The following is a 26,643-nucleotide window of genomic DNA, read 5'->3' as shown; positions in this document are numbered from 1 at the left end:
TTCCGACCTTGCATCAGTGACTTGATAGGCACAGGAAGGGTCTCCACATAGCTGGGATGAGTATTGATACCAGGAAGGAATTGGGCTCATTCTTCACCATGAGGACAAAGAGGGACTTTGAAACTCAGGGGATCCACTGGCTTCATTTTTCATATTCATACTAGTCCTAATCAGCAGAAAATTGTAACAACTCCATTAAGACAAGACTAACTAAGAAACCAGATCCCACAGGAATGAACATTTGGTTGGTTCCGTCAGATGCAGCACCTCCTCAGCAAAGAGTTGGCAGAGGCAAGGGGCAAAGAGGAATAGATGGTGACAAAGGGCATTTTTGACCAATGTAGGACTCAGGACAGCCATAGAGGTGGGAATTGTAGCAGCTCTGTTCTCAGTTACGCTTCTCCTCCTTTCCTCTACCTTACTTAAGAATCCTGGAGTTCCCCTTGTGGCTCAGCGGGTTAAGAACCCAACATAGTATCCATGAGGATGTGGGTTTTATCCTTGGCCTGCTCAGTGGATTAAGGATCCTGTGTTGCTGCAGCTTGGCATAGGTTGCAACTGCAGCTTTGATTGATCCCTGGCCTAGGAACTCCATAAGCCATGGGGCAGCCCCCCAAAAAACAAGGCAAATGATCTAACCTTCCCCCCCCCCCAAGCAAGCAACTCTTTATTCCGGAAAGCAAACAGCTCCCAGGACAGCTGGGAGGGGGGAAGACCGCCTCCCCTATGGTGGTTACCAACATGGGGTCCAGAAGGCTGTGGTTTTCTCCCATTGGCCTTGCTCAGTTACCTATATCAGTCCTGTCCAATAGGAGTCTTAGGGGTGGAAATGTGAGTCTCATGGTTTCCTTGCCCTTCTCTTCCCTGTAGATTGGGTCACAGGGGGTTAGAAATTATTGTCCATTGGGCATAGGTACCCTCCCTACAGTAAACAAGGCTTGTGGGCAAATGATCTAACTGAAAGACAATTTGACAATAAAGTGTAAGACATGACCCAAAGTTACTAGCCAGGTAATACTTTCTTTAAATACCTTATGTTTGGACCTAATCCATAGAAAATTGAGAGTCAAAAAAGTTTTTAATGCATAAAATATTAATGAAATAATATTAAAGCAATATAATACATATATAAGATATAAATATATTACACATTTTAATATATTTATATTATTTTATGTACATATAAAATATATATTAAAATATGTATAGTTTTTGGAGCAGAGAAATGTATATGGCAGGGCCATGCAAGGAGACGTGTGGGTTCATTCTTCCCCAACCCTGAGCTCCCCAAATGATTTTTGTAAAGCATTTTTAAAAATAATTCAATGAATTTTATTTAACTTACAATAAAATATTTTTGAAGAAAATGATGGATCTAACCCAAAAGCCCTGCTAACCGATTCCTAGGAGAACCCTCTTTTTGGAATCATATCTTTTGCACATTGATTTGCTGATATTCACTCTGATCAACATGGCGTAGACGATAATGGTCATTTACCATTTACAGAGTGAGGAAATGCTTGAAACCAGACCCGGGGACAAGAGCCTGAGAAGGGAAACCACAGTGCCGGGTGCCAGTGACTGTGTTTTGTTACTGACAATTTGTCCTCTTCTACTAGTGAACAAGGGCAGGTCAAGGCTTGCCTGTGCTTCGTAACCCTTTTATCGCCCCTGCCCTGGATTTCCTGCTTTGGAATAGCATCTCCACCTCATCTCTCCAAGAGCATGGATTAAGGCTTTCTAACAGTTGAGAATGATCTGCTTTTCAGATACACACATCCAGTCGATTTTCTGCTGCTGTTGCTGCTGTTCGTTCAGAGCGGTAAGTCTTCCTCCGAGGGCAATTTCTTAGAAATGCCTTTACTCAGTGTCTTGTCTGTTGAGTCTCCATATCTCTGTATCTGTTGTTTCTTTCCACGGGGAACCCTTCTCCCAGTCTCCCATGTTGAATGCCGTTATAGGTCCAACATCAGGTCCGTGATTCTTCTTTACTGTTGAGTTTAATTGCTCCTTCCACTGTGTTCCCGAGCATGCAGTGGTTCTCTATTAATGTTTATTTCATATATACTTTTATATGTCGTGTTTCACGCTGTAATTTTTACCCTTGAGGGCAAGAATTTGTCTTATTTATTTGAGTATCTCTCCCGAACTATCCGTGTGGATTACACTTTGGTGCTCAGCAAATGCTGTGTGAGGCGAAAATCAGGCCACATGATCATGGTAACAGCCAACCTGGATGGGACGTCCTATATGTCAGATTGGGATAAGAAGCTTGTGGGTTTTTTTTTTTTTATTGCAATTAACTCTCAAAACCACCTTTTTTTTTTTTTTTCTTTTCTTTTTAAACAATACTCATTATACAGATGAGGAAAATTGAGGCTTAGAGAGGTTACATCACTTACCCAAGGGCACTTATGAAGTGGTAGATCTTAGGATTCAAACTTACTATCCAGGTACTAACTAGGCCTGACCCTGCTTAGTTCCAAGATCAGGCAAGATTGGGTGCATTCAGGGTGGTACAGCTGGAGACGGGTTCTTAATCACATACCATGTTATATACAACAACAGCTGCCATCAAATGAGGTGATGCATGTAAAACGATAAACATTGTGCCCGACAAAAAAGAGTAAGGTTGTCATGATTATGATTTAACGTATGCTCCTAACATGCTCCAGACTCTATACTGGGCATGTGACATGTTTCGTGTTTTAATTTTATTTTGACATACTTTTTTTTTGTCTTTGTCTTTTTAGGGCCGACCTTCAGCATATGGAGGTTCCCAGGCTAGGGGTCGATTGGACCTACATCACAGCTCATGGCAACACAGGATCCTTAACCCACTGAGTGAGGCCAGGGATCGAACCCGCAACCTCATGGTTCCTATTAGGATTCATTTCCCCTGCACCACATGGGAACTCCAGGTTTTTAAAAAAAATTTATTTGATTAACAACTCTATATGCTCTTAGCATCTCCAGTTCCCAGATAAGAAAAATGAAGTTCTGAGAGGCAGTACCTCGTCTGAGGAGTTAGTGAGTTGAGACCTCTTTTGGATAAAAAAGCAGTAGAAAGGAGCAATTTCTATGAGGTTGTGATAATCTAAGGGATTGATAGATAACTTGAGTACAAATAATATTTGTAACATGATATTTTTCAATGTCAGACAAGTACGGACACAAATAAGCCTAAGCAATGATGAAGAAATTTCAGAAAAATACACGCAGCGTCGCAGACCGTGGTTCAGTGAACTGCCAATTAAGAAGCATGTGAGTATCATTTTGATGGGAAAAGGGGTAGAAGAAGGTGGCACTCTTAGGGGTCTGTGCTTTATGGGGTGCTGTTTGCTGCCATGCATGGAGCCTAGTATCATGCTTGGCACATAATAAGTTCTCTATAAACATTTAGCGAATCAATGTCCTACAGGAAAGTGAAAGAAAGAAAAAAAGACCAATTAAAATAGCCACTGTGCCATATTTGGCAGAACTTGAAATTGGGAAGAATCATTCTGGCTATGTCTTTTGAGGCAAGGATTAATTTCAGTTCAGCATTGGAGAATCAGTTTTCTTGGGAAGTGTGATAAACCCAAACACACACTTACAGCACATGAAAGGAGGAAGCTGTTTTCTTTTTCCAAGAGAAAAAATTTTCAAGTGAAACTATTAAGAAGGAAGTAAAATTTTCAGAATTGTGACATGAAAAAAATTCAGGGCACTACTGGTAAGAGATTTGTGACCCTGAGAATTTATAAAATGATGTATGTTGCTGAATTGAATGTTTTATGGTGAGTCATTTCCGAAGTTTATCCCACCCTGGCTTCTGCTTTGGTGCAGGTGGCTCAAGGTGAGGCAGGCAGCAGGCAAATGTGCTCTATCTCCTACGCTTTCATTTTTTAGGGTTTTTGTTTTTTGTGTTGTTGTTGTTGTTTGCCTTTTAGGGCTGCATCCATGGCAAATGGAAGTTCTCAGGCTAGGGGTCGAATTGGAGCTGTGTCTGTGACCTACACCATAGCTCACGGCAATGCGAATCCTAAACCCACTGAGCGAGGCCAGGGACTGAACCCACACCTCATGGATCCTAGTCAGGTTCATTACTGATGAGTCACAACGGGACCTCCCCTATACTTTCTTTTTTATTTTATTTTTTTTTCTTTTTGGTTGCACCTGTGGCTCATGGATACCCCCAGGGGCAGGGATTGAACTTGTGCCACAGCAGCAACCCGGCTTCTGCAGTGCAACACCAGACCTCAACCCTCTGTGCCACAAGGGAACTCCTCTACACATTTTTAGTCCAGATTCTAAGACAATAGTACAACCACTCACTCCTTAGTTTTTACAGTCCAACAGGGGCCGTGTGCAACCATCAAAACGCAAGCCGCTGCCTCCCCTTCCACCCTCTGAGGTTGTGGAAGAGAAGATCAAAGTCAAGGCATTATATGATTTCCTGCCCCGAGAGCCCTATGACTTAACATTGAAGAGAGCTGAAGAGTACCTGATATTGGAGAAGTATAATCCTCATTGGTGGAAGGCAAGAGACCGCTTAGGGTAAGACTGAGGCTTGATCTTTACCAAGTCTCTCTCTTTTTGTCTCTAAAGACTTCTGAAGCTAGACTCTGCTTAGTGGCTCATTTTCTCCAAGTTTATAACTTCTAGTAAATGAAATGGAACTGCTCCCCACACCTCCCGTCGTATGAGAACACTGCAGCCATAATTTCAGGTAGACTCTAGAACTAGATACATGGCTTTATATCCCATGCTGCTGCATACTGTCGTGGTCCTGGGCAAGTCGAACCCTTCTGAGCTCCCTCCCTTCCTCTTTCTTTCTTTCTTCCTTCCTTCTTTTCGTGCTTCTTTCTTTCTTTCCTGTCGTTCTTTCGCTTATCAGCTTGTCTGTGTGAGTATAGGGTGTGCGGTTCTCCCCTCCCCTTCTTCTTCTTTTCTTCTTTCTTTTTCTTTCTTTCTTCTTCTTTCTTTCTTTCTTTCTTTTCTTTTTCACACTCCTCTTTCTTCTTCCTACCTTCCTCTTTCCTCTGTCTTGTTCTTTCTAAACTCAAGTAAAATTGACATATAACCTTGCATTAGTTTCAAGTATATAACAATGAATCAATACTTATAAAGAGTGAAATAATCACAAGTCTAGTTAACATGTGTCCTCATATATAGGTACAAATTTTTTCTTCTTGTGGTGAGAACTTTTAAGATTTACTCTCAGCAACTTTCAAACATGCAATACGGTACTGCTGAACTCTAGTCACCATGCTGTAGATTATGTCAAGACATTTATTTTGTAACTGAAAGTTCATACCTTTTAATCTAGTTCATCCATTTCACCCCCACCCCCTGCCTCTGGCAACCACCAATCTGTTCTTTCTATCCATGAGCTTTTTTTTTTTTTTTTAACTGCAATTTTCTTTTCTTTTCTTTCTTTTTTTTTTAAGATTTCACATATAAATGAGACCACATGGGATTTGTCTTCTCTGTCTGACATGTCATTTAGCATAATGCCCTTAAGGTCCCTCTATGTTTTCACAAGTGACAAGATTTCATTTTTTATGGCTGAAATATATTCAATGTAGAGATACATACCACATTTTCTTTATCCACTCATCTATCAGTGGACACAGGTTATTTCCATATCTTGGTTATTATAAATAAGCTTCAGTGAACATGGAGATGCATGATCTTTTTGAGTTTGTGTTTTCATATTCATCAGATAAATACCCAGAAGTGGAATTGCTGGATCATTTGGTAGTTCTATTTTTTTTTTAATTGTCTTTATCCTTTTAGGGCTGCACCAGAGTCACATGGAGGTTCCCGGGCTGGGGGTCCAATCGGAACTGTAGCTGCTGGCCTGTGCCATAGCCACAGCAATGCAAAATCTGAGCTGCGTCTGCGACCTACGCCACAGCCACAGCAACACCAGATCCAAGCCGAATCTGTGACTACACCACAGTTCCCGGCAATGCCAGATCCTTAAGCCACCAAGTGAGGCTGGGGATCGAACCACAACTTCATGGTTCCTAGTCAGATTCGTTTCCGCTGTCCCATGATGGGAACTCCTGGGAGTTCTATTTTTAAAGAGTTTTTGTTTATCTGTAAAATGGAAATAATTCCTACCATACAGATTCTTATTCTGATTTATGCTTTCTTCAGGAATTTGATTTTTTTTTTCCTGTTAAGCTCTAAGATTGAAACAGAACGGTATCTTGTATCTTACTCATTTCCATATTTCTATAATGACTAGTTTGGAAGCAAACGTTAACAACAGTTGCTGAATTAAATTGGGAAGAAAAAAGACTCTGGAATGGGGTACAAAGAGACTTGATCTTGTCAGTTGCAATTGATCATTAATACCAGACTGGAGTCCTGGGTGGAGAAGAATTCTGAGGAATATCTGTGCTTTCTTGGGAGAAAGATCTGGTATTGGTTTTTGATCCCTGGCAATATTTGGGAAGATTCTAAATATCTAAGCATGAGACAGTACATACATAGCTCTTTCCTTCTCTTTTCCCTGATAATTTAGCATTTCACCAGTTTTGTTTGAGATGCCGCATGTGGAGACTGGTAAGAAAGAGGTGTCAGTAGGTTCAGGACTGTGTAAGTAGCTACTCCTGCAGGTGGCCTATTGCCATGACTTCAGGTTAAGGAAATACAATTTTTAACTTCAAAGTTCATAAAGAAATAGCCTTTTAATAATATTCAAACATGATAAGTCATATCAAATTTTGCTTGCCACATCTCCAAACCCAGATTTTATTTTATTTTTGGTTGATTTGTACTGTTCCTTGCTAATATAAATATAGGCTTGCAATTTTTTTGATCTAAAAATACAGGAGTTTCTGTTGTTGCTCAGTGGAAATGAATCTGGACTAGTATCCATGAGGATACAGGTTTGATCTCTGGCCTTGCTCAGTGCGTTAAGGATCCAGTGTTGCCATGAGCTATGGCGTAGGTCGGCAGGTGCAATTTGGATCCTGTGTTGCTGTGGCTGTGGTGTAGCTTGGCAGCTGCAGCTCTGATTCGACTTCTAGCCTGAAAACTTCCATATGCCACAGGTTTGGCCCTAAAAAGCAAAAAATAAATAAATAAATATAAAAATACATTTTATGTCACAATCCAACAAACACACACACACATATAAAATGTATACCTACATGTAAATGAAACAAAGGTTTAACCAATAAAGTCTATCCTGAGTCAAAGCCAGTCTTTTTTTCTCAAAAGGGGGCACCATTACTCATTTAGTGAGTACCCCTCCAAATAATTTTTTTTTTTTTTGGTCTTTTTGCCTTTTCTAGGGCTGCTTCCACAGCATATGGAGATTCCCAGGCTAGGGGTCGAGTTGGAGCTGTAGCTTCTAGCCTACACCAGAGCCACAGCAACACAGGATCCAAGCCACGTCTGCAACCTACACCACAGCTCACTGCAACGCGGATCCCTAACCCACTGAGCAAGGCCAGGGATCGAACCTGCAACCTCATCGTTCCTAGTCGGATTTTGTTAACCACTGCGCCACAACAGGAACTCCTCCAAATAAATTTCAATGCACTTTCATGCACATACTGATATACCTGGTATTCTCTGAAGATTTAATTTACATAAATCTTACCATACTTTCTGTACTGCTCCACCGCTTGCTTATATTCCTCAGTAACATATCTTGAAGATCTCTTCATGATTTCAAATTTCAGATTTCATTGGTGAAGGTATAGGAGAAGAGATACCCCTCCCCTGCCAATGAGTATGTAAATTGGTATATTTCCCTTCAATAGCAATTTGCTGTATCTCCTGAAGGACGCACATATTCAGTGACCCAGCAATTTTCCTGCTTAGTATCTATCTTAGAAATACTCTTACTTGTATTTTATATATAGGTATACACTTACATATAGGTGTACATATTATACATATGTGTTTGTTGTATTGTGATATAAAATGTATTTTTAATATTTATTTATTTATTCATTTTTTGCTTTTTGGGGCTGCCCCTGCGACATATGGAAGGCATGTTTAAGTACGTACAGCATTGCTGTGACAGGGATGTGGCTAAACTAGAATATATATTCCATGGAATACTCTGTAGCAATTAAAAGAATTAAGTCAGGCGTTCCCTCCGTGGCTCAGTGGTAATGAACCCACTAGTGTCCATAAAGATGTGGGTTGTGATCCCTGGCCTCGCTCAGTGGGTTAAGGATCCAGCGTTGTTGTGAGCTGTGGTATAGGTTGCAGACACAGCTGAGATCCCACATTGCTGTCGCTGTGGTGTAGGCTGGCAGCTGCAGCTCCAGTTCGACCCCTAGCCTGGGAACTTCTGTATGTCACAGATATGGCCCTAAAGCAAAATAAATAATACAAATTTTTTTTAAAAAAGAATTAAGGAGTTCCCATCGTGGCACAGTGGTTAACGAATCCGACTAGGAACCATGAGGTTGCGGGTTCGGTCCCTGCTCTTGCTCAGTGGGTTAACGATCCGGCGTTGCCGTGAGCTGTGGTGTAGGTCGCAGACGCGGCTCGGATCCTGCGTTGCTGTGGCTCTGGCATAGGCCGGTGGCTGCAGCTCCAATTCACACCCTAGCCTGGGAATCTCCATATGCCGCGGGAGCAGCCCAAGAAATAGCAAAAAATAAAATAAAATAAAATAAAAAAATAAAAAGAATTAAGTCAGTATCTTTGTAATTGTGTGTTTTCAATCTAGTCACTATGATGTCCCAGCGATCATGTAACTGCCTAACTGCCCCCTTTACTCTTTGCAAAGATTTTCATGTCAATAAATATCTTAAAGAGTTCCCTAGTGGCCTAGTGGTTAGGGAACCGGAGTTGACACTGCTGTGGCTTGGATTGCTGCTATGCTGTGAGTGCAGTCTCTGGCCCAGGAACTTCTACATTCTGTGGACATGGCCAAAAATATTAAATTATATTAGTAAGACAGAAACAATATTTATCATGCAGGGATTTTCACGAATGTTGAAATAAAAAAAACCCTTTTTTCTTCTTTCAACCTTTTTTTGGCTGTGCCCAAGTCACGCAGAAGTTCCTTCCCAGGGCAGGGATAGTACCTGAGCCACAGCAGTGACAATGCCAGATCCTTAACCACTAGGCCACCAGGGAGCTCCCTCAACAATTTAAATAGCCAAATGAATTTGATTTTCCCCTACATCCTTGAGGTTTTTGAAAGGGTTGTTTCCACAAGAATTTCACAAATCTGCCAAGCATTTTGACTTTTGCTTTGTCTTTTGTTTTAGGAATGAAGGCTTAATTCCAAGCAACTATGTGACTGAAAACAAACCAACCAATTTAGAAATATATGAGTAAGTGTTCTCTGAAATAGGTTCAATTGTAATCTGTAAAATCAGGTATGTTTGGGCAGCTTATAAGTATAGATATTGTTTTGGTCTGTAAAAGGAAAATAAAGTAACACATTTGGCAGCTTTAGCTTAAGAAATCTTTGATCCTTATAATGGTTGATTCAGAAACTTCTTTTTCTTAAAATGATTTTTGTTTTGTTTTGTATGGCCACTTTAAAAAAATTCTTAAAGTGACAGCGTGAAACCAAACAGTCATCTTGCACTTGTTTTACTTCATGTTCCAAATGGAAAGTTATTATTTTTAAAATGACAATTGTTCTATGAGTAGTAAATTGGACTTACTACATAGACACATTACTATATTTTGACTTTTTTTTTTTTGGTCTTTTGTCCTTTTTCTAGGGCCGCACCCACGGCATATGGAGGTTCCCAGGCTAGGGGTCCAATTGGAGCTGTAGCCTCCGGCCTACACCACAGCCACAGCAACTCGGGATCTGAGCCGCATCTGCAACCTACACCAGAGGTCACGGCAACGCCGGATCCTTAACCCACTGAGCAAGGCCAGGGATCGAACCTGCAACCTCATAGTTCCTAGTCAGATTCGTTAACCACTGAGCCATGATAGGAATGCCAATAAATTTTTTTTAAAAGAAAATAAAAATCAACTGCAAGGTTGCCGGAAAAAAAAAAAGAAAAAAAAATGAAGTCACTTACTAAGAGAAGCAGATTTACTTTCTCATATAGACTAGGGCTTCTAGGTCTAAAACTCAAGACCACAATTCTGTGACTTATTGATCAGAAATCCAAGACTGGAACATGGGATCCGAGGCTTACATATTATATAAGATAATTGTACTTAACCATGGTTGGATATACTGGATTTTTCTCTTTTTTGTTTTTATTTTATTTTTTTGTCTTTTCAGGGCTGCACCCACAGCACAGGGGAGTCCCCAGGCTAGGGGTCTAATTGGAGCTGTGGCAACAACAGCAATGAGGGATCTGAGCTGTGTTGTGACCTATACCATAGCTCACTGCAACGCTGGATCCTTAGCACATTGAGCAGCGAGATCATGGATTGAACCCGTGTCCTCTTGGATACTAGTGGAGTTCACTACCACTGAGCCGTAATGGGAACTCCCTCATACTTGAATTTTTTTTTTTAATTTTTTTTGTCTTTTTTGTCTTTTTTTTTTTTTGCTATTTCTTGGGCCGCTCCTCGGCATATGGAGGTTCCCAGGCTAGGGGTCGAATCGGAGCTTTAGCCACCGGCCTACGCCAGAGCCACAGCAACGCAGGATCCGAGCCGCGTCTGCGACCTACACCACAGCTCACGGCAACGCCGGATCGTTAACCCACTGAGCGAGGCCAGGGACCGAACCACGCAACCTCATGGTTCCTAGTCGGATTCGTTAACCACTGCGCCACGACGGGAACTCCTGAATTTTTTTTTAATATGTCAGTAAAAGTCCTACCCCAATCCTGTGTTACATCATTCCGTATCAGTTTATTATCAATGTTGTCTCTGTAAAGAGTCACAGTCTTAACCTGTTTGAAAAAACAAAACAAAAAGGTTTTCTAACTTTTACTATCTGATTCAAACAGATGAAATTCTGAAATATCATGTCTCAACCTCCTCTAAGTTGCTTTCATCCTATCGTTTCCCTGCCTTAGATATATTATTGTAATGCAGATGGAATTCTGCATTATTTTAAAGGATCTTACACATCTCGAACTTCCAGCTGGGTCTTTTGATACTACTTTGAAGTCATTCTAAGTATGATTTCCCCATGGATGGATTTTTTAACTTCCATTTAAACAGAAGTAATATATTTACTTATATTATTTATTACTGTGATAAGTAAGTATAAAGCAACAAAATGAATACCACCATGAGAGCAGGTGAAAAACTTACTTAGAAAAAAACTCAATTTAGGTTAACTAAATGATCCTCGTTCAGGATCATTTTGCAGTCTTGGCTTTTCGTAGCTTCAGTGTATTTCTGTGAACCATAGTCATTCTCCTTTTAGCACCCCGGATTTCACCATTTAGCCAGTGTGTGCGGCTAAATGATGGGGGTGTGTGTGTGATTTTGCCTGGTTCCCTGTGCCTGTAACTCTGCCTGCCTCATTTATTTTGAAAGAATTTCTTCTTTCTATAACAAGAGGTCTCAGACTCATCTTGAAATCCCTTCCCGCAATATGAATATTCATTAAGAAGTCCCGAGTGACAGTCAGTTTAACATCTAGTTACTCTTGTTCCCACCAGTGATCCATAGTTACGTTACTCTGTCTTGCATCTACTGTCATCATCCCCTATCCTCTGTGGTTCATCTCTTTAAAAGCCCACCTTCAATTTGAAGGCATTAGTCTTTTTCAAATCTGGCCATTTTAATTCAATGGCTGCTTTCGACTGCGGATGGTTAGGGGAAGTCCACATGATAAGATAGCTTCCGTCCTCAAAGTCAAGTATGAGTTTCATTTAGCCACCATCTGGCCCACCCACTTGACTCAATGCATGGTTAAATACGCACCCTTCCTTCGGGCTGTCCACAAAAATAGTATTTCTGGTAATATTAGATTAACTCCTTTTTAAAATCTTGTTTTGAAATGAAAGCGTTTCCATTTTTCTTTCTTTCTCCTTTGTTCTTCTGTTTCCACTCCCTTTCCCCATACATTTGCTTACTGATTAGGTATTCTACCAAACCATATGTTTAAATTGCAGTGTTATTTAATTATGATTCCTCTGTAGAGCTATGGTTTTTTTTTTTTTTTCCTTTTCTTTTTTGAATGGCCGCACCATGGCATATGGAAATTCCTGGGCCAGGGATGGAATTCAAGCTGAAGCTGTGGCCTAAGTCACAACTGCAGCAATGCTGGATCCTTTAACCCACCATGCAGGGCTGGGGATCATACCTGCACCTCTGCAGGGACCCGAGCTGCTGCAGTTGGATTCTTAACGTACTGCACCACAGCAGGACTCTAGAGTTTGGGTATGTTAAAGTCATTTAATGTTCTGTTTCCTGCAGCGGTAACAGCAAGACTGGAGGCAGAAAAGCACTTGGTGAATTTGAGCCAGCAAAAAAATCCCCATGTGGCCAAAGCTTAGTGAGCAAGCGGGGAAGGAGGAAAAAGATGAGGCCTATGTGGCTGTGGAGCAGAGTATTTATATATTGGTTGTTTCATATACTCAACTAAACTACTAACTTTACCACAATGTAGCATATGTAGGAGCATCAAGTAAGTTACTGTGAGTTTTTAAGTTTGGAAAAGTAAACACAGCACATATAAAAGCATGCAAATAAGGTGTTCCTGAGAGAAAAGAAATGGATTTTTTTTAGTTTGTTTAACCAGAGCTCAGGACAGTGTTTACTGAAGACGTAGACTTCTTATAATCATATATCTGTCATGAAAATTTTCAGGAGGTGAAGTCATTCAAAATTATATTACTAAGCATGTGTCAGAAAGTTGAATTGAAATAGGATAGAATAAACAAGATATTGGCTTGCAATTAATAAAACTGTGTTAAAGCATATTAATTTATGCATGATAGTACATTATTATTTATCTGAATTATAAATGACTCCATTTTCTAAAATCAGTTTTAGAGAAAGTTCTTCAAAATGAAGGAAATGGAAGTGGTTTTTTTCTAGAAAGAAATGGAATATAAGATTTAAAAATTATTTTTCTTGCTTTTACAGGTGGTACCATAGAAATATTACCAGAAATCAGGCAGAACATCTTTTGAGACAAGAGGTAAGTCAATTTATTCATGAATAAATTTGTGAATATTTTCAAAATTTCTGAGAGACGTTCATTATAAAGGCTACCCAACTAAAAAGTTGTATTACTACTTCCTTTTTTTTTTTTTTAGTTCTGAAATATTATTACAACTTTACTATACACTTTCTAGTAAGTGGCAAACTAGATGTGTTTGTATCAGATCACTTTCCATTGATTTTCACCACAATTTCAGAAATGTCTTTCTCTTGAAATGATTTCAACTTTAACATCCTAAAACCCTTTCATTCACTCCAAAGTGTATTCTCCCAGAAGAGTCTGTGCTTCTGTTTTGTTTTTTTTTTTTTTGGCTTTTGACCTTTTAGGGCCACACCCATGGCATATGGAGGGTCCCAGGCTAGGGGTCAAATCAGAGCTACAGCTGCCGGCCTACACCACAGCCACAGCAATGCAGGACCCAGGCTACATCTGCAACCTACACCACAGCTCATGTCAACGCTGGATCCTGAACCCACTGAGCGAGGCCAGGGATCCAACCCGCAACCTCACAGTTCCTAGTTGGATTTGTTTCCTCTGCACCCCGACGGGGGACTCCAAGGGTCTGCAGTTGAATTACCCCTGCACCTTTGCAACAATGCCAACCCAACATACACCCTATCCTCTGAGGTTGGCTTGGACTCATTAAAGATACAGATACAGAAAAATACACAGGGCTGCACTTTCATTCTTTGGGAACAAAAGGAAGAGTGGAGTAGCCAAAATATCAAACTCAGATCAAAACTGCTCACTTAGGTCAAAACAAAACACAGCTACACAGAGTTCAAGTTTCCAGCTGACGGTAAATATCAACTGTTGGTTGAGCTTACAGTCAGAACTAGAAACTAGGTAAGAAGTACGTGTGTCATTATGACCTGATGTTGGATGTTGAGGAAATCTATAAATATGGGTGAGAAAGAATCAGTTCTGTAATAAAAGCTGGGTGCCAGTAATGGCTTAAGGCCCAGGAGTGGTCCTGTTAAAAGCTGGGGGACAGGCTGAGTATGAGGGGCTCAGACCCAGCCTCAGCTGGTGGTGGGGATGGAGGTGAGGCCACGACTACTGATTTAATTTCCGTTTCTTTGTGAGATTTTTTTTTTTTTTGGAGATAATTTATATTTATCTAGAGAATTGCCTATTTTATTTTTTTGAATTTATTGCATTGATGATTTATCAAAGTATCTTATTTTATTTCATATTTCAATACTTAATGGGTCAAACAGATCAAAAATCAAAAGGTTTTTCAAGTTCCTTTCATCCTTGCCCCAACCCATCCATTCTCTCCATAGACAAACTATTATTATTTTATTTTGTGTCCTTTCAGAGATGTTTAATACGTACACAAGCAAGTACCATATATTGTGTTATTTTTACACAAAGTGTAACAATGATTATACCTCTCGGTATATTTCTTTTTCCACTTAATAGTATCTATTAGGAATCTTTCCACAACAGTATACAGAAAATGTTGTCATTCGTTACCCGGCATAGTAATTTTTAGTGTGGGTGTATCACAATTTATTTAACCAATCCTTCATTGTAGAAATTTAAGTAGCATATTCTCCTTTGCTATTACAACAGTGCTGCCATAGGTATCCCACACATACATCTTATTTAATGTGAGAATATTTGTAGGGTAAGTCTGCAAAGGTGGAAATTCTGGGTCAAAGGGAATGCACGTTTCTAATTTTGATAGATATTAAAATGCCCTCTATAAGAATTGTATCAATTTATATACCCACTAGACATGTAAAAGAGTGCTTATTTTCCTATAACATTTTCAGCAAGGTTTTTTGTTTTTTGTTTTTGTTTTTGTCTTTTTGCCTTTTCTAGGGCATATGGAGGTTCCCAGGCTAGGGGTCTAATCAGAGCTGTAGCCACTGGCCTACACCAAAGCCATAGCAACGTGGGATCCGAACCACATCTACAACCTACACCATAGCTCATGGCAACGCCGGATCCTTAACCCACTGAGCAAGGCCAGGGATGGAACCTGCAACCTCATGGTTCCTAGTTAGATTTGTTAACCACTGAGCCATGACAGGCGCTCCCTCAGCAAGTGTTTTAATGAAATATTTAGAACTTTGCTCCCTGACATCTCATCTCAGTGTGGATTTATCTCTTATTCTGGGAATGTTAAGCAACTTTTTCTATATTAAAGTCAATTTAAAAAGTCTAGGTGGGAGATCCCATTATGGTGCAGTAGAAATGACTCCGACTAGTATCCATGAGGATGTAGGTTCGATCCCTGGCCTCACTCAGTGGATTGAGGATCTGGTATTGCAGTGAGCTGTGGTTAGGTCACAGATGTGACTTAAATCTGGTGTTGCTGTGGCTGTGGTGTAGGTCAGCAGCTACAGCTCCAATTTGACCCCAAGCCTGGGGACTTCCATATGCTGCAGGTGTGGCCCTAAAAAGACTCACACGTAAAGTCTATACATTTCTATTTCCTTTTCTGTAGATGTTCATAACCTTTGTAAAATTTTCTAGGTTTTCTTTTTCATTTTTTAAAGTTTTATTGAAGTATAATTGATTTACAATGTTGTGATAATTTCTGCTGTTTTTTCATGCTTTTCTCACAATTTGTCGGACCTGTATATAGCTATATTAAGGAAATTAGCTCTTCATGATATGTGGCAATACTTTTCCCAATTCTGGAATCATCTTAATTTTTTTAACATGGATAATATTTGAATTTTACATATTTGAATTTTTAAGGCAATTTTTTTTTTGCCTTTTCTAGGGCCGCTTCCGCAGTATGTGGAGGTTCCCAGGCTAGGGATCTAATTGGAGCTGTAGCCACTGGTCTACGCCACAGCCACAGCAACTTGGGATTTGAGCCTCATCTTCAACCTACACCACAGCTCACTGCAATGCCAGATCCTTAACCCACTGAGAGAGGCCAGGGAGCAGACCCACAACTTCATGGTTCCTAGTCAGATTTGTTTCCGCTGTGCCATGACAGGAACTCCTGAATTTTTAAGACAAAGTTTTGTAAGACTTTAGATTTTGGGTCCAATTAGAATTGCCCATCCACTCCAAGATTATAAAAAATTTCCCCCCATGTTTCTTGATTACTTCAGTGGGTTTTTTTTCACTTATACATGTTTGTTCCATTTGTAAGTTTTCCTGTTATTTGAGTGAGGTTTGGATCCAAGTTAATTTTTTTTCTTTACCAAGTGACCTCTTCTGCATCGATTTCAGGTGTCACTTTCAACATAAACATAAAAAATGGTATCTGGATGTACTGCTTGCTTTCATTGATCAGCCTGCCTATTCATGTTCTGCCATCGTACATTTTAAATGCTAGAGCTTTCTCTTTTATGGCAAGCCTCCCTTCTTTCTCAGAAACATTCTGGAGGTATATATTTTGTCCATATGAATTTCAGAATTACTTTGCCTTGTTTTAAAAAAAACTTCCTGTTGGTTGCATTAAATTTACAGTTTTTTGTTTGTTTTGTTTTGTTTTGTTTTTGACCACACCTGTGGCATATGGACGTTCCCAAGCTAGGGGTTGAATTGGAGCTACAGCTGCTGGCCTACATCACAGCAACAACAACATGGGATACAAGCCGCATCTGACCTACACCACAGCTCGCGGCAACGCCAGATCCTTAACCCACTGTGCGAGGCCAGGGATTGAACCTACATCCTCATAGATACTAGTCAGGTTCTTAATGTAGTTCTATTTATTTATTTTTGCTTTTGCTTCCCTTGCCTGAGGAGACAGAACCAAAGAATATTGCTAAGACCAATGCCAAAGAGCTTACCACCTATGTTTTCTTCTAGGAGTTTTAGGGTTTCAGGTCTTACATTAAAGTTTTTAATCTATTTCGGGTTTATTTTTGTACGTGGTATGAGAAAGTAGTCCAGCTGGATTCTTTTGCCTGTAGCTGTCCAGCTTTCCCACCACCATTTATGGAAGAGGCTGTCTCTTTTTCTTTTTCTTTTTTTGCTACACCCATGGCACATGGATGTTCCCAGGCCAGGGCTTGAATGTGTGCCATAGCAACACCTTGAGCTGTGCAGTGACAGCATTCGATCCTTAACCCACTGAGCAAGGCCAGGGATCGAACCTGCATCCTCATAGATACTAGTCAGGGTCTTAACCTGCTGAGCCACAACGGGAATTCCTACAGATCATTTTAGAGAAGGTTGCTCATTACAAATGAACAATGCATTACGAACTAGTGGAGTTTAGGGACCAATTTTTTCCATGATCCATATAATAATTACTTATATAGAACAAAATTAAAATTAGATTCCTGCCTCAAGCAAAAGTAAATCTTAGATGGACTGAAGACCTAAGAAAAAGCAAAGTTGCAGGAGCATTTCAAGCCTTTCTTCATTTAGCTCTTGCACGTGTATTTTTAAGGTTAAGGTATTTGATAAAATACCTCTTTGTTGCTATTATAAATAGTTATACCTTATTATTTTTACTTTCGAAAGCTCTTGACTTCTGTGAATTAATTTTGTAACTGATGACATGGGTAAATCCAAGTACTTGTTTGTAATAGTTTTTCAACGGATTCTCTTGGGTTTTGGGTACATAATCTTCTCTACAGCAAACAGTGATTATGTCAACTCTCTTTTACACTTTGAATTCATTGTTCCTCATTTCTGCCTCTCATTTAAATGCATTGCCTAGTATCTCAGAGTGGTGTTAAATACCATTGCTGACAGTGGGTATGTCTTTCTTCCTGATTTTAATTGGAATAGTTTCTATATAAAGCTTGATGCTGGACTTGGAACTCAAGTACATAACAGTTATTGTGTTAAGGAAGTACACATGTAGTCCCATCTTATAAAGAATTTGAAAAAAACTGATCCTCGAGGTTGAAATTTGTCAAATGCTCTTTCAGGATCTATGGAGATGTTTGTAGACCTTTTCTCCTCGGATCTATTAATGTGCTGAATCAGAGTAATAAAATCCCCAGTATTAAATTCCTTTTGCATTCCTGTGTGTAATCCCTCCTGGTCACGGTATATTATTCTCTCACTGTGCTACTGGATTCGGTTAATATTTAGTAAGGATTTGTATTGATATGAGAAAAGACTGGTTGGTCATTCTCCCTTTTGTGCACAATCTTTGCCGTGTTGTTAGTGTTGATGTTTGGCTCACTTGGTATAATTTAGAAATGTTTTCTTCTTTTCACATGCTCTGGAATTACTTAATTGATCTATCATTTCTTTAAGATTTAATAACATCACAGTGTGTAACTGTAGTGCTTTTTAATGTTATAGCCCTTTTAAAACTTTATCAAATTTTTAGTTCAATAGGTAGATTAAGGTTTCTAGCTCTCGTGGAATCAATTTTGATAAATTTCATGTTTTGCTAGCTCATTATCCACTTTACTCAATTTTTCGAATGTATTGTATAGAGTCAAGAACATGCTTTAATTTTTTTTAGATCCTTGTGACTTTCAAACCATTTTTGTTTTCTTTGGGTAAATACCTAGGAGTGGAATTGCTACATCATATGGTAGTTCTATTTAAATCTCTTGAAGACTCTCCATACTGTTTTCCATGTGGCTGCACCAATTTATAATCCCACCAACAGTACGCAAGTGTTCCCTCTTCTCCACATCCTTGCCAACACTTGCTATTTCTTGCCTTTTTGGTGGTGGCCCTTCTGATAGGTATAAGGCAGTATCTTATGGTGGTTTTGATTTGCATTTCCCTAATAATTAGTGATAGTAAGCACCTTTTCCAGTAGCTTTTTAAATTTATTTATTTATTTATTTATTTTGCTTTTTAGGGCCACATATGCAGCATATGGAGGTTCCCGGGCTAGGGGTCTAACCAGAGCTGTAGCTGCTGGCCTACATCACAGCCACAGCAACATAGGATCTAAGCTGTATCTGTGATCTACACCACAGCTCATGGCAACGCCGGATCCTTAACCCACTGAGCAAGGGCAGGGATCGAACCCACAACCTCATGGTTCCTAGTCGGATTCGTTAACCACTGCACCACGACGGGAACTCCCAGATATATCTTTTCTAAATAAACACATCATTCAGTAGGCTGCCTTTTCTTTCTTTCTTTCTTTTTTTGTCTTTTGAGGGCCGCTCCCATGGAATATAGAGGTTCCCAGGCTAGGGGTTGAATAGGAGCTGTAGCCACTGGCCTATGCCATAGCCACAGCCACAGCCACAGCCACAGCCACTCGGGATCCGAGCCCCGTCTGTGACCTACACCACAGCTCACGGAAACGTCGGATCCTTAACCCACTGAGCGAGGCCAGGGATCGAACCTTCAACCTCATGGTTCCTAGTCAGATTTGTTAACCACTGAGCCACGATGGGAACTCCCCTTTTCATTTTGTTGATGGTTTCCTTCACTGTGCAGGAGCTTTTTAGTTTGGGGTAGTCCTATTTGTTTATTTTTGCTTTTGTTTCCCTTGCCTGAGAAGGCAGATCCAAAAGAATATTGCTAAGACCAATGTCAAAGAGCTTACCACCCAAGTTTTCTTCTAGGAGTTTTAGGGTTTCATTACATTAAACTTTTTAATCTATTTCGGGTTTATTTTTGTATGTGATATGAGAAAGTAGTCCAGCTTGATTCTTTTGCATGTAGCTGTCCAGCTTTCCCACCACCATTTATTGAAGAGGCTATCTTTTTCTTTTCTTTTTTTTTTTTGACTACACCCATGGCACATGGATGTTCCCAGGCCAGGGCTTGAATGTGTGCCATAGCAACACCTTGAGCTGCGCAGTGACAGCATTCAATCCTTAACCCACTGCCCCACAAGGAGCTCCCCCATTGTATATTCTTGTTGCAGATGATTTGACTGTTTAAATGTGGGTTTATTTTGGGGCTCTCCATTCTGTTCCACTGGTTAAAAGTTTGACCAAAAAATGAGGCTGATCTCTTGGTAAGCATCTGGAAGGAGAAAAAGAAGATATTTTGTGTTCATCTTGAGGATCCCATCACGCTCTTTGGGTCATGCTGTCCTCAAGCAACCTACCAACACTTCATGGGTTTGACAAGATTCTCATATATTTTCCTCTTCATGGATATAAGCACATGTAATACAGGTGAAACTTGATAGTGTCAAACAAACAAACAGTCCAACCTTCAAGTTTATTTGAAAGCAATTCACAACATTATTGGAGTTTCTCAAAGACTGTCAGTGGGGACACAACTTATAACTTAAGATCAACCTTATTAGAATATTCCTCCCTCTTGCCATTTCTCTTTCGCCTCTCCTGTACACATTGAGCGAGCAAAATGGCTCTCCTCACTCTTCTCACCAGACTCCTCCAAGTTTGTTCTCATTCCATCCATATCCTGAACCCTGGTCTCTTTCCCCACTTCTCATCCTTCCAGATATATTTCTCCCTGCTTCCCGCACCCCTACTTTCCATGATGTTTCTTTTCCTCTAAAGTACAATCCTGTCAGGTTTCTTAATTTATCAGCTATTTGTCTCTATTAGCTTTATCGGTATAACAAAAATAACAACAAAATGGGCACCACATTGTCGATGGCAGAATTCTTCTTAGGAAAATCAGGAGCAAAGTTTTTACATAGTCACACGTTACAAATTCTTGTCCCAATTATATTTTGTTTTATAGGTATGACACCTAAACCTATAAGGTTTTAAGAGATAATGTTGCATTTGTAAAACAGTATCATCCTTTTGTCATAAACCTGAAGAGCTTTGGCTTTTGTTATTGAGATGTAGGTTTGTCTTTCTTCCTAATAAGGAATAAACTTGTTCAATGAATGAATTGTTTTGCAGTCTAAAGAAGGTGCATTTATTGTCAGAGATTCAAGACATTTGGGATCCTACACCATTTCTGTGTTTATAAAAGCTAAGAGGTAAGCAACTGTGATTTTGGTCACTTTAGAAATAACAACCCTTGGAAGAGCCATTGTTATAGAAACCACATCACACAGAGAATATAAGGGAGAGCCAAACGTAGATAATTACTGGCTTGGAAGCTGGGTAGCTCATTGGTAAAGTGGTGTCCCTAACAATCTCTTGTGTGACATTGGATAAGTTACTGAAACACTCTTGTCTCCTTGTCTCACCCATCAGGTGAGGAGATTTTGTTAGTTGTGGCAGACACTGCTGTGCTTTCCTTGTAACTCTTGGTTTACCCCAGGGTTTATCTGCCGAGAGCTCTCTTGTACTCAGAAAGCTTTCTGTTTCTTTCTGCCTGAGGATGTTCGCTAGCTGTGGGTTCTTGTGGTCCCCAGGGGTGGACCGGAAATGCCTGGTCATTAGCATCCTAGGAGTGACCCTCCACCCACAAGGAGTAGAGGAGAAGCCCTTCAGCTCCTTTGCACTTTAGTGGGACCACTCTGAGGTGTGTCCCACTGTCTCTCATCCATTCCCAAGTGGATTAAGCCCCAGTTGCCCATAGCAGACCTGCTCATCCATATACCCTAGACTGGTTTCCCCCCTTCTTTGTCCCACACCTCCTCACATCTCTCACAGTGCACCTGTTCATTCATTGAACTGATAATTGATTCAATAAATACTCATAAGTATCCATTACAAGCTCTACTTCTTTGGACCCTAGACCTGTCACCTAGACAACCTTGGCTGAAGTTATGTTTGAATCTAAGACCCCAAGGCCACAGCTGAGGAACATCCCTGGAATAGTGAGGCACTGGTTCAGTTTAATCCTATCCGCTCTTCCGGGTGAAGTGCTGAGAGGATACAAATCTCAGAGGTGGAGTCTTGTTGCTTAAAGGACTGACTTGTTTGCAGAATGATCTTTGGCATGTTTACGAAGTCACATTTTATTGATTGTAGAAATATGGAGGCTACCATCAAACATTATCAGATTAAAAGGAATGACTCAGGACAGTGGTACGTGGCTGAAAGGCACCTCTTTCAATCAATCCCTGAGCTGATCTGGTATCACCAGCACAATGCAGCCGGTAAGTCGGAAACTTCAGGCTAGGATTGCTGGGAGTCAGGCCTCAGGCCAGCAGTGCATTTTTGGTCAGTCAGACACTTAACAGGAGCAAGTATCCCTGTAGACATGTTTAAGAGCTTGAAATATAGCCTGTCTTCTGAACAATTCTCCTCCACATTGAGCTTTTTATGTTTTTCTAGTCGGGGGGGGGGAGGGGGAGGTGGACTTTTTACATTTCCGCCAAGTTAGAAAAATGGGAGATGACAAAGAAGCAAAAGCCCATTTAATCATTATGCACTCGTTCTTGAAATTTACATGGAGTAAAATGTAATAAAATTTCAGATGGTCCTAAAGAACTATGCTTCCTTCTCTTTGCCCCTACACATGTGCTCTCTACTTTAGACAATAACCGACCGTAAAAGATCACCCTTCAATCTCTCACTCTCTGTTCTTTCTTGTTTGGAGAACAGAAAAAGTTCCACAGGACACAGCCTTTCACAGTTTCAATTTGACTTGAATACACAAGACACATATTTAATCCCCTTCCCCAGCTGTGGTTTGCAATAATGGCTGTTTTCACTAGCCTATCATCTATGGAATGAAATAGGATTCCAGAAGGTTCCACCACAATTGCAATCACAGCTCTGGCCTTTCAGCCCTCATCCAACCTGTCCTGGACTGCTCTGAGCCCATGGGGTACTCTCTCTAGCTCAGCATTATAGCATTTGGAACCCACTGTAACTTTCGTATTGTTTTGACTTCTAGACAGTACTTTTTCAGATTTTTCTCATGAAGAGTTGTGTTAACCAAAAAACCAAAAAATAAACAAACCAAAAACCCCTTTTGGAAAGTGGCCACTTTTCCATGACATTGGTTCTAAATATCAGGAATAAATCCAAGGAAAATCTTTATCCATTTATGGGATGGGTCCACATGGACATTCCTGATGGCTCCTGGGAGTCTGGTTAGAGAGGAAGTGGCAATGTGTCTGACTGGGGAGAGTGAGGATGTATTTGTGGTTAGAGATAGAAACTCTCAGAGTTAGGAGACCAGGTCTGAGTTTTCTTCTTCACAGTCTTCTTGCCTTTTCTTTCAAAGAAAAAATTTAAGAAATGGAGTGGTTGTGGTGGTGAGGTTCAACAAAATACTCTGGCAGATCAGGATGTGCTGACATGAAAAGATGTTAGTGATAAATTTTTCAGTTTTTTAAAAAGGTGCAAAACAGTATCTTTATAGTCCCACTTTTGTAAAATGAGTAGTCACGTTCACACATGCATGTGTGCATAGGAAAATTTTATTAAAGTTTAGATAATAATTTTAAAACTAACTTTAAGATTCTACCTGGCCCCAGAACTTCTGCATGCTATGGGCATGGCCAAAAAAAAATTATAACAGAGTAGGAGGTCCCTGGTGGTTCAGCAGGTTAAGAATCTGGCATTGTCACTGCTGTGGCATGGGTCTGATCCCTGGCCTGGGAACTTCTGCATGCCATGGGCACAGCCAAAAAAAAAAAAAAGAAAAAGAAAAACAATTATATTATAGGATTACTGTTGTAGCTCAACAAGTTAAGAACATGATGTCCCTGTGAGGATGTAGGTTCCATCCCTGGACTCTCTCAATGGGCTAAGGACCTGGCTCTTTCACAAGCTGCTGCATAGGCCAGCAGCTGAAGCTCCAATTTGACCCCTAGCCAGGGAATCTCCATATGCTTTGGGTATGGCCCACAAAAAGAAAAAATGAAAAGATTATAACAGACTGCAAACTGATAATGTTTACCCCTGCGGAATGAGAATGGGGATGAGGAAAACATACTTCCTGTTTTTAGGTCGCCCTAGGGTTTTTAAAAATAACAGTGTGTATAAATTATTCGCAGAACGTGTAAACTATCACACAGATGACTTTTAAAATTAAAGCTGGACCAAACAGTGAAAAAAATGAAAAACAGGGGTTGAAAACTTGTAACGATGGTTGCTGTTCATCAGGGAAGAAAGAAGACAGAAAAGAAGTAAGAAAAAGAGAAACAAAGACGCTAAGAGGAACAGCACGAGACCCACAAATAGCTGATACTTATCGAAGGCTGACTTTGGGCAAGACCCTATTCTTAGTGCTTTTATGGATACTCATTTATTTAATCCTCAGAGAGGTCCTATGGGGTAGATGAGGTTGATTTCTCCATCCTACAGATGACGAACCTGGGGCATGAGTTGTGCTCAGGGTCACACCATTCATAAGCATTTGCAGCGAGATTTAACTCACAGAAATCTTTGAAACCCTGGAGCCATGGAACCCACCAGCTCCAGCATCTGTGTTTAATGACTGCCATTTCCTCCAGAAAGAGACAAATTATATCATGGAAAGGTCCAGTGTAGAAGAGGCTGTGAATTGAAGCTGATACCTGGGTCTACTTTTTTTTTTTTTTTTGTTCTTTTTAGGGCTGTACCCGTGGCATATGGAGGTTCCCAGGCCAGGAGTCAAATTAGAGCTGTAGCTGCCAGCCTACACCACAGCCACAGCAACGTGGGATCTGAGCCACATCTGCAAACTACACCACAACTCGTGGCAACGCCAGATCCTTAACCCACTGAGCGGGGCCAGGGGTTGAACATATGTCCTTGTGGATACTAGTCAGGTTCATTACCACTAAGCCACCCACCACAGGAACTCCTCTATCTGTCTACTTTTTGACTTCTGGTTAGTTTAGCTCATGACAATCCATCTCCTTAGCAGAAGGGAGGACAATGCAACGGGAGTGACAGACTTTTTTTTTTTTTTTCCCTACTAGAGATAATTACAGAATAAAAATCTTTGGCAAACAAAAACTTTGAAGTTAGAAGAAAGTGTTAGGGTCATAAGAAGTTATGTTCTTTATTTATTTCGATCATGTGTTATAAAGTCCCAACTCCATGAGGGAACTAACCCCAAGTAGGTTTTCAGAGTCACTGGTAAGCATCCTTTCCTGTTTTCTGTTCAAACTTCTACGATTCTCCTCAAGACCTCCTTTCCAGAATTATCTACTGCCCATCAGCAAATTGCCTATCTGTCTTTATTCGAAAAATCAAAGGCTAAGAGGTACAAACTATTATGTATAAAATTAGCTACAATGATATATTGTAAAACAGAATATAACTATATTTTATAATAACTATAAGTGGACTATAACCTTTAAAAATTGTGAAACACTCTATTGTACACCTGCAACTTTTTTAAAAAGAATAGTTGATTTACAATGTAACAAAGTAACCCAGTCATACATATATATATACATTCTTTTTCTATGTTATCTTCTATCATGTTCTGTCCCTAGAGATTGGATATAGTTCCCTGGGCTGTACAGTAGGACCTCATTACTTATCCATTCTAAATGTAACAGCTTGCATCTCCTAAGCCCAGTCTCCCAGTCCCTCCCTGTACACCTGTAACTTATATAATATTGTACCTCAAGTATATTTCAATTAAAAGTTAAATTAGGAGTTCCCTGGTGGGTTAGTTGCTAAGCCCTAAGGACTCAGCATTGTCTCTGCTGTGGCTCAGGTTACTGCCATAGCTTGGGTTTGATCCTTGGCCTGAGAACTTCTGCAGACTCCAGGGGTGGCCAAAAAAAAAAAAGTTAACTTAAATTTAATGTAATTTTAAAATGAATTGAAGTCACCAGACATGCGCTATCTCCATCTCATGGGTGCTCTCACCCCCCCTTCCTCCCTCTGGTAGCGGTGATGCCTGTGGTCTTGTTCCCACCACTCCACTTCTCTTGGGACCACCCACCATCCTCTCTTCCTTTCTTTCCTGTGTTTATTCTACTTCCTCTGACCTTCTCCTTTTAGCCTATAAACATACTTAAGTTTCTCTTATTCAAAAGACGAAAAACCAAAGCCCTCCCTTGGCCCTCTCTTCCTTTAGACATTGCTCATTTAAATCACACTTTGGGGAAAACATGTCCACGTCTACTTTCTCTACTTGCTCGCCTTCCATTGCTTTTTAAACATCTGCAACCTGGCTTCAGCCTCCATCATCTTAGTTTTACCAATGACCCCATGTTGACCCTATGGTGATGCTTTCTGGTGTTAAAGCATGATGGAAGATAGTATGAGAAAGAGAGTGTATTTTATTTTATTTTTTATTTTTTTAATAATGATTTTTATTTTTGCCATTATCGCTGGTTTACCGTGTTCTGTCAATTTTCTAGTATATAGAAAGGTGACCCAGTCACACAAACATGTATACATTTTTTTTCTCACATTATCCTGCTCCATCATAAGTGACTAGATATGGTTCCCAGTGCTATACAGCAGGATCTCATTGCTTATACATTGCAAAGGCAATGGTCTGCATCTATTAACCCCAAACTCCCAGTCCCTCCCAGTCCCTCCCCCTCCCTCTTGGCAACCACAAGTCTGTTCTCCAAGCCATGCATTTCTTTTGTGTGGAAAGATTCATTTTTGCCCTATATTAGATTCCAGGTATAAGTGATATCATATGGTGTTTGTCTTTCTCTTTCTGACTTACTTCACTTAGTATGAACTTCTCTAGTTCCATCCATGTTGCTGCAAATGGCATTATTTTGTTCCTTTTTATAGATGGGTGGTATTCCATTGTGTACATATACCACATCTTCTTAATCCATTCATCTGTCAGTGGATATTTAGGCTGTTTCCATGTCTTGGCTATTGTGAGTAGTGCTGCAATGAACATGCAGGTAC

General features: G+C 40.2%; 1 protein-coding gene across 1 annotated transcript in view; it reads left to right on the top strand.

The window, feature by feature from the left end:
* The window catches only part of TXK (TXK tyrosine kinase), a 52,042-nt gene that overhangs the window by 3,618 nt on the left and 21,781 nt on the right, over positions 1 to 26,643 (top strand). The window contains exons 4-7 of the mRNA XM_047798467.1: positions 9,237 to 9,302; positions 12,997 to 13,051; positions 20,818 to 20,897; positions 21,841 to 21,968. Of these exons, the coding sequence (XP_047654423.1) occupies positions 9,237 to 9,302; positions 12,997 to 13,051; positions 20,818 to 20,897; positions 21,841 to 21,968 (329 nt within the window). The remainder of the gene's footprint in view (positions 1 to 9,236; positions 9,303 to 12,996; positions 13,052 to 20,817; positions 20,898 to 21,840; positions 21,969 to 26,643) is intronic.

This window comes from Phacochoerus africanus, chromosome 10 (assembly GCF_016906955.1).
Source record: "Phacochoerus africanus isolate WHEZ1 chromosome 10, ROS_Pafr_v1, whole genome shotgun sequence".
Classification (NCBI taxonomy): Eukaryota; Metazoa; Chordata; class Mammalia; order Artiodactyla; family Suidae; genus Phacochoerus; species Phacochoerus africanus.
The sequence above is the reverse complement of the archived record's forward strand: the minus strand, read 5'-3'. Positions and strand labels throughout refer to the sequence as shown.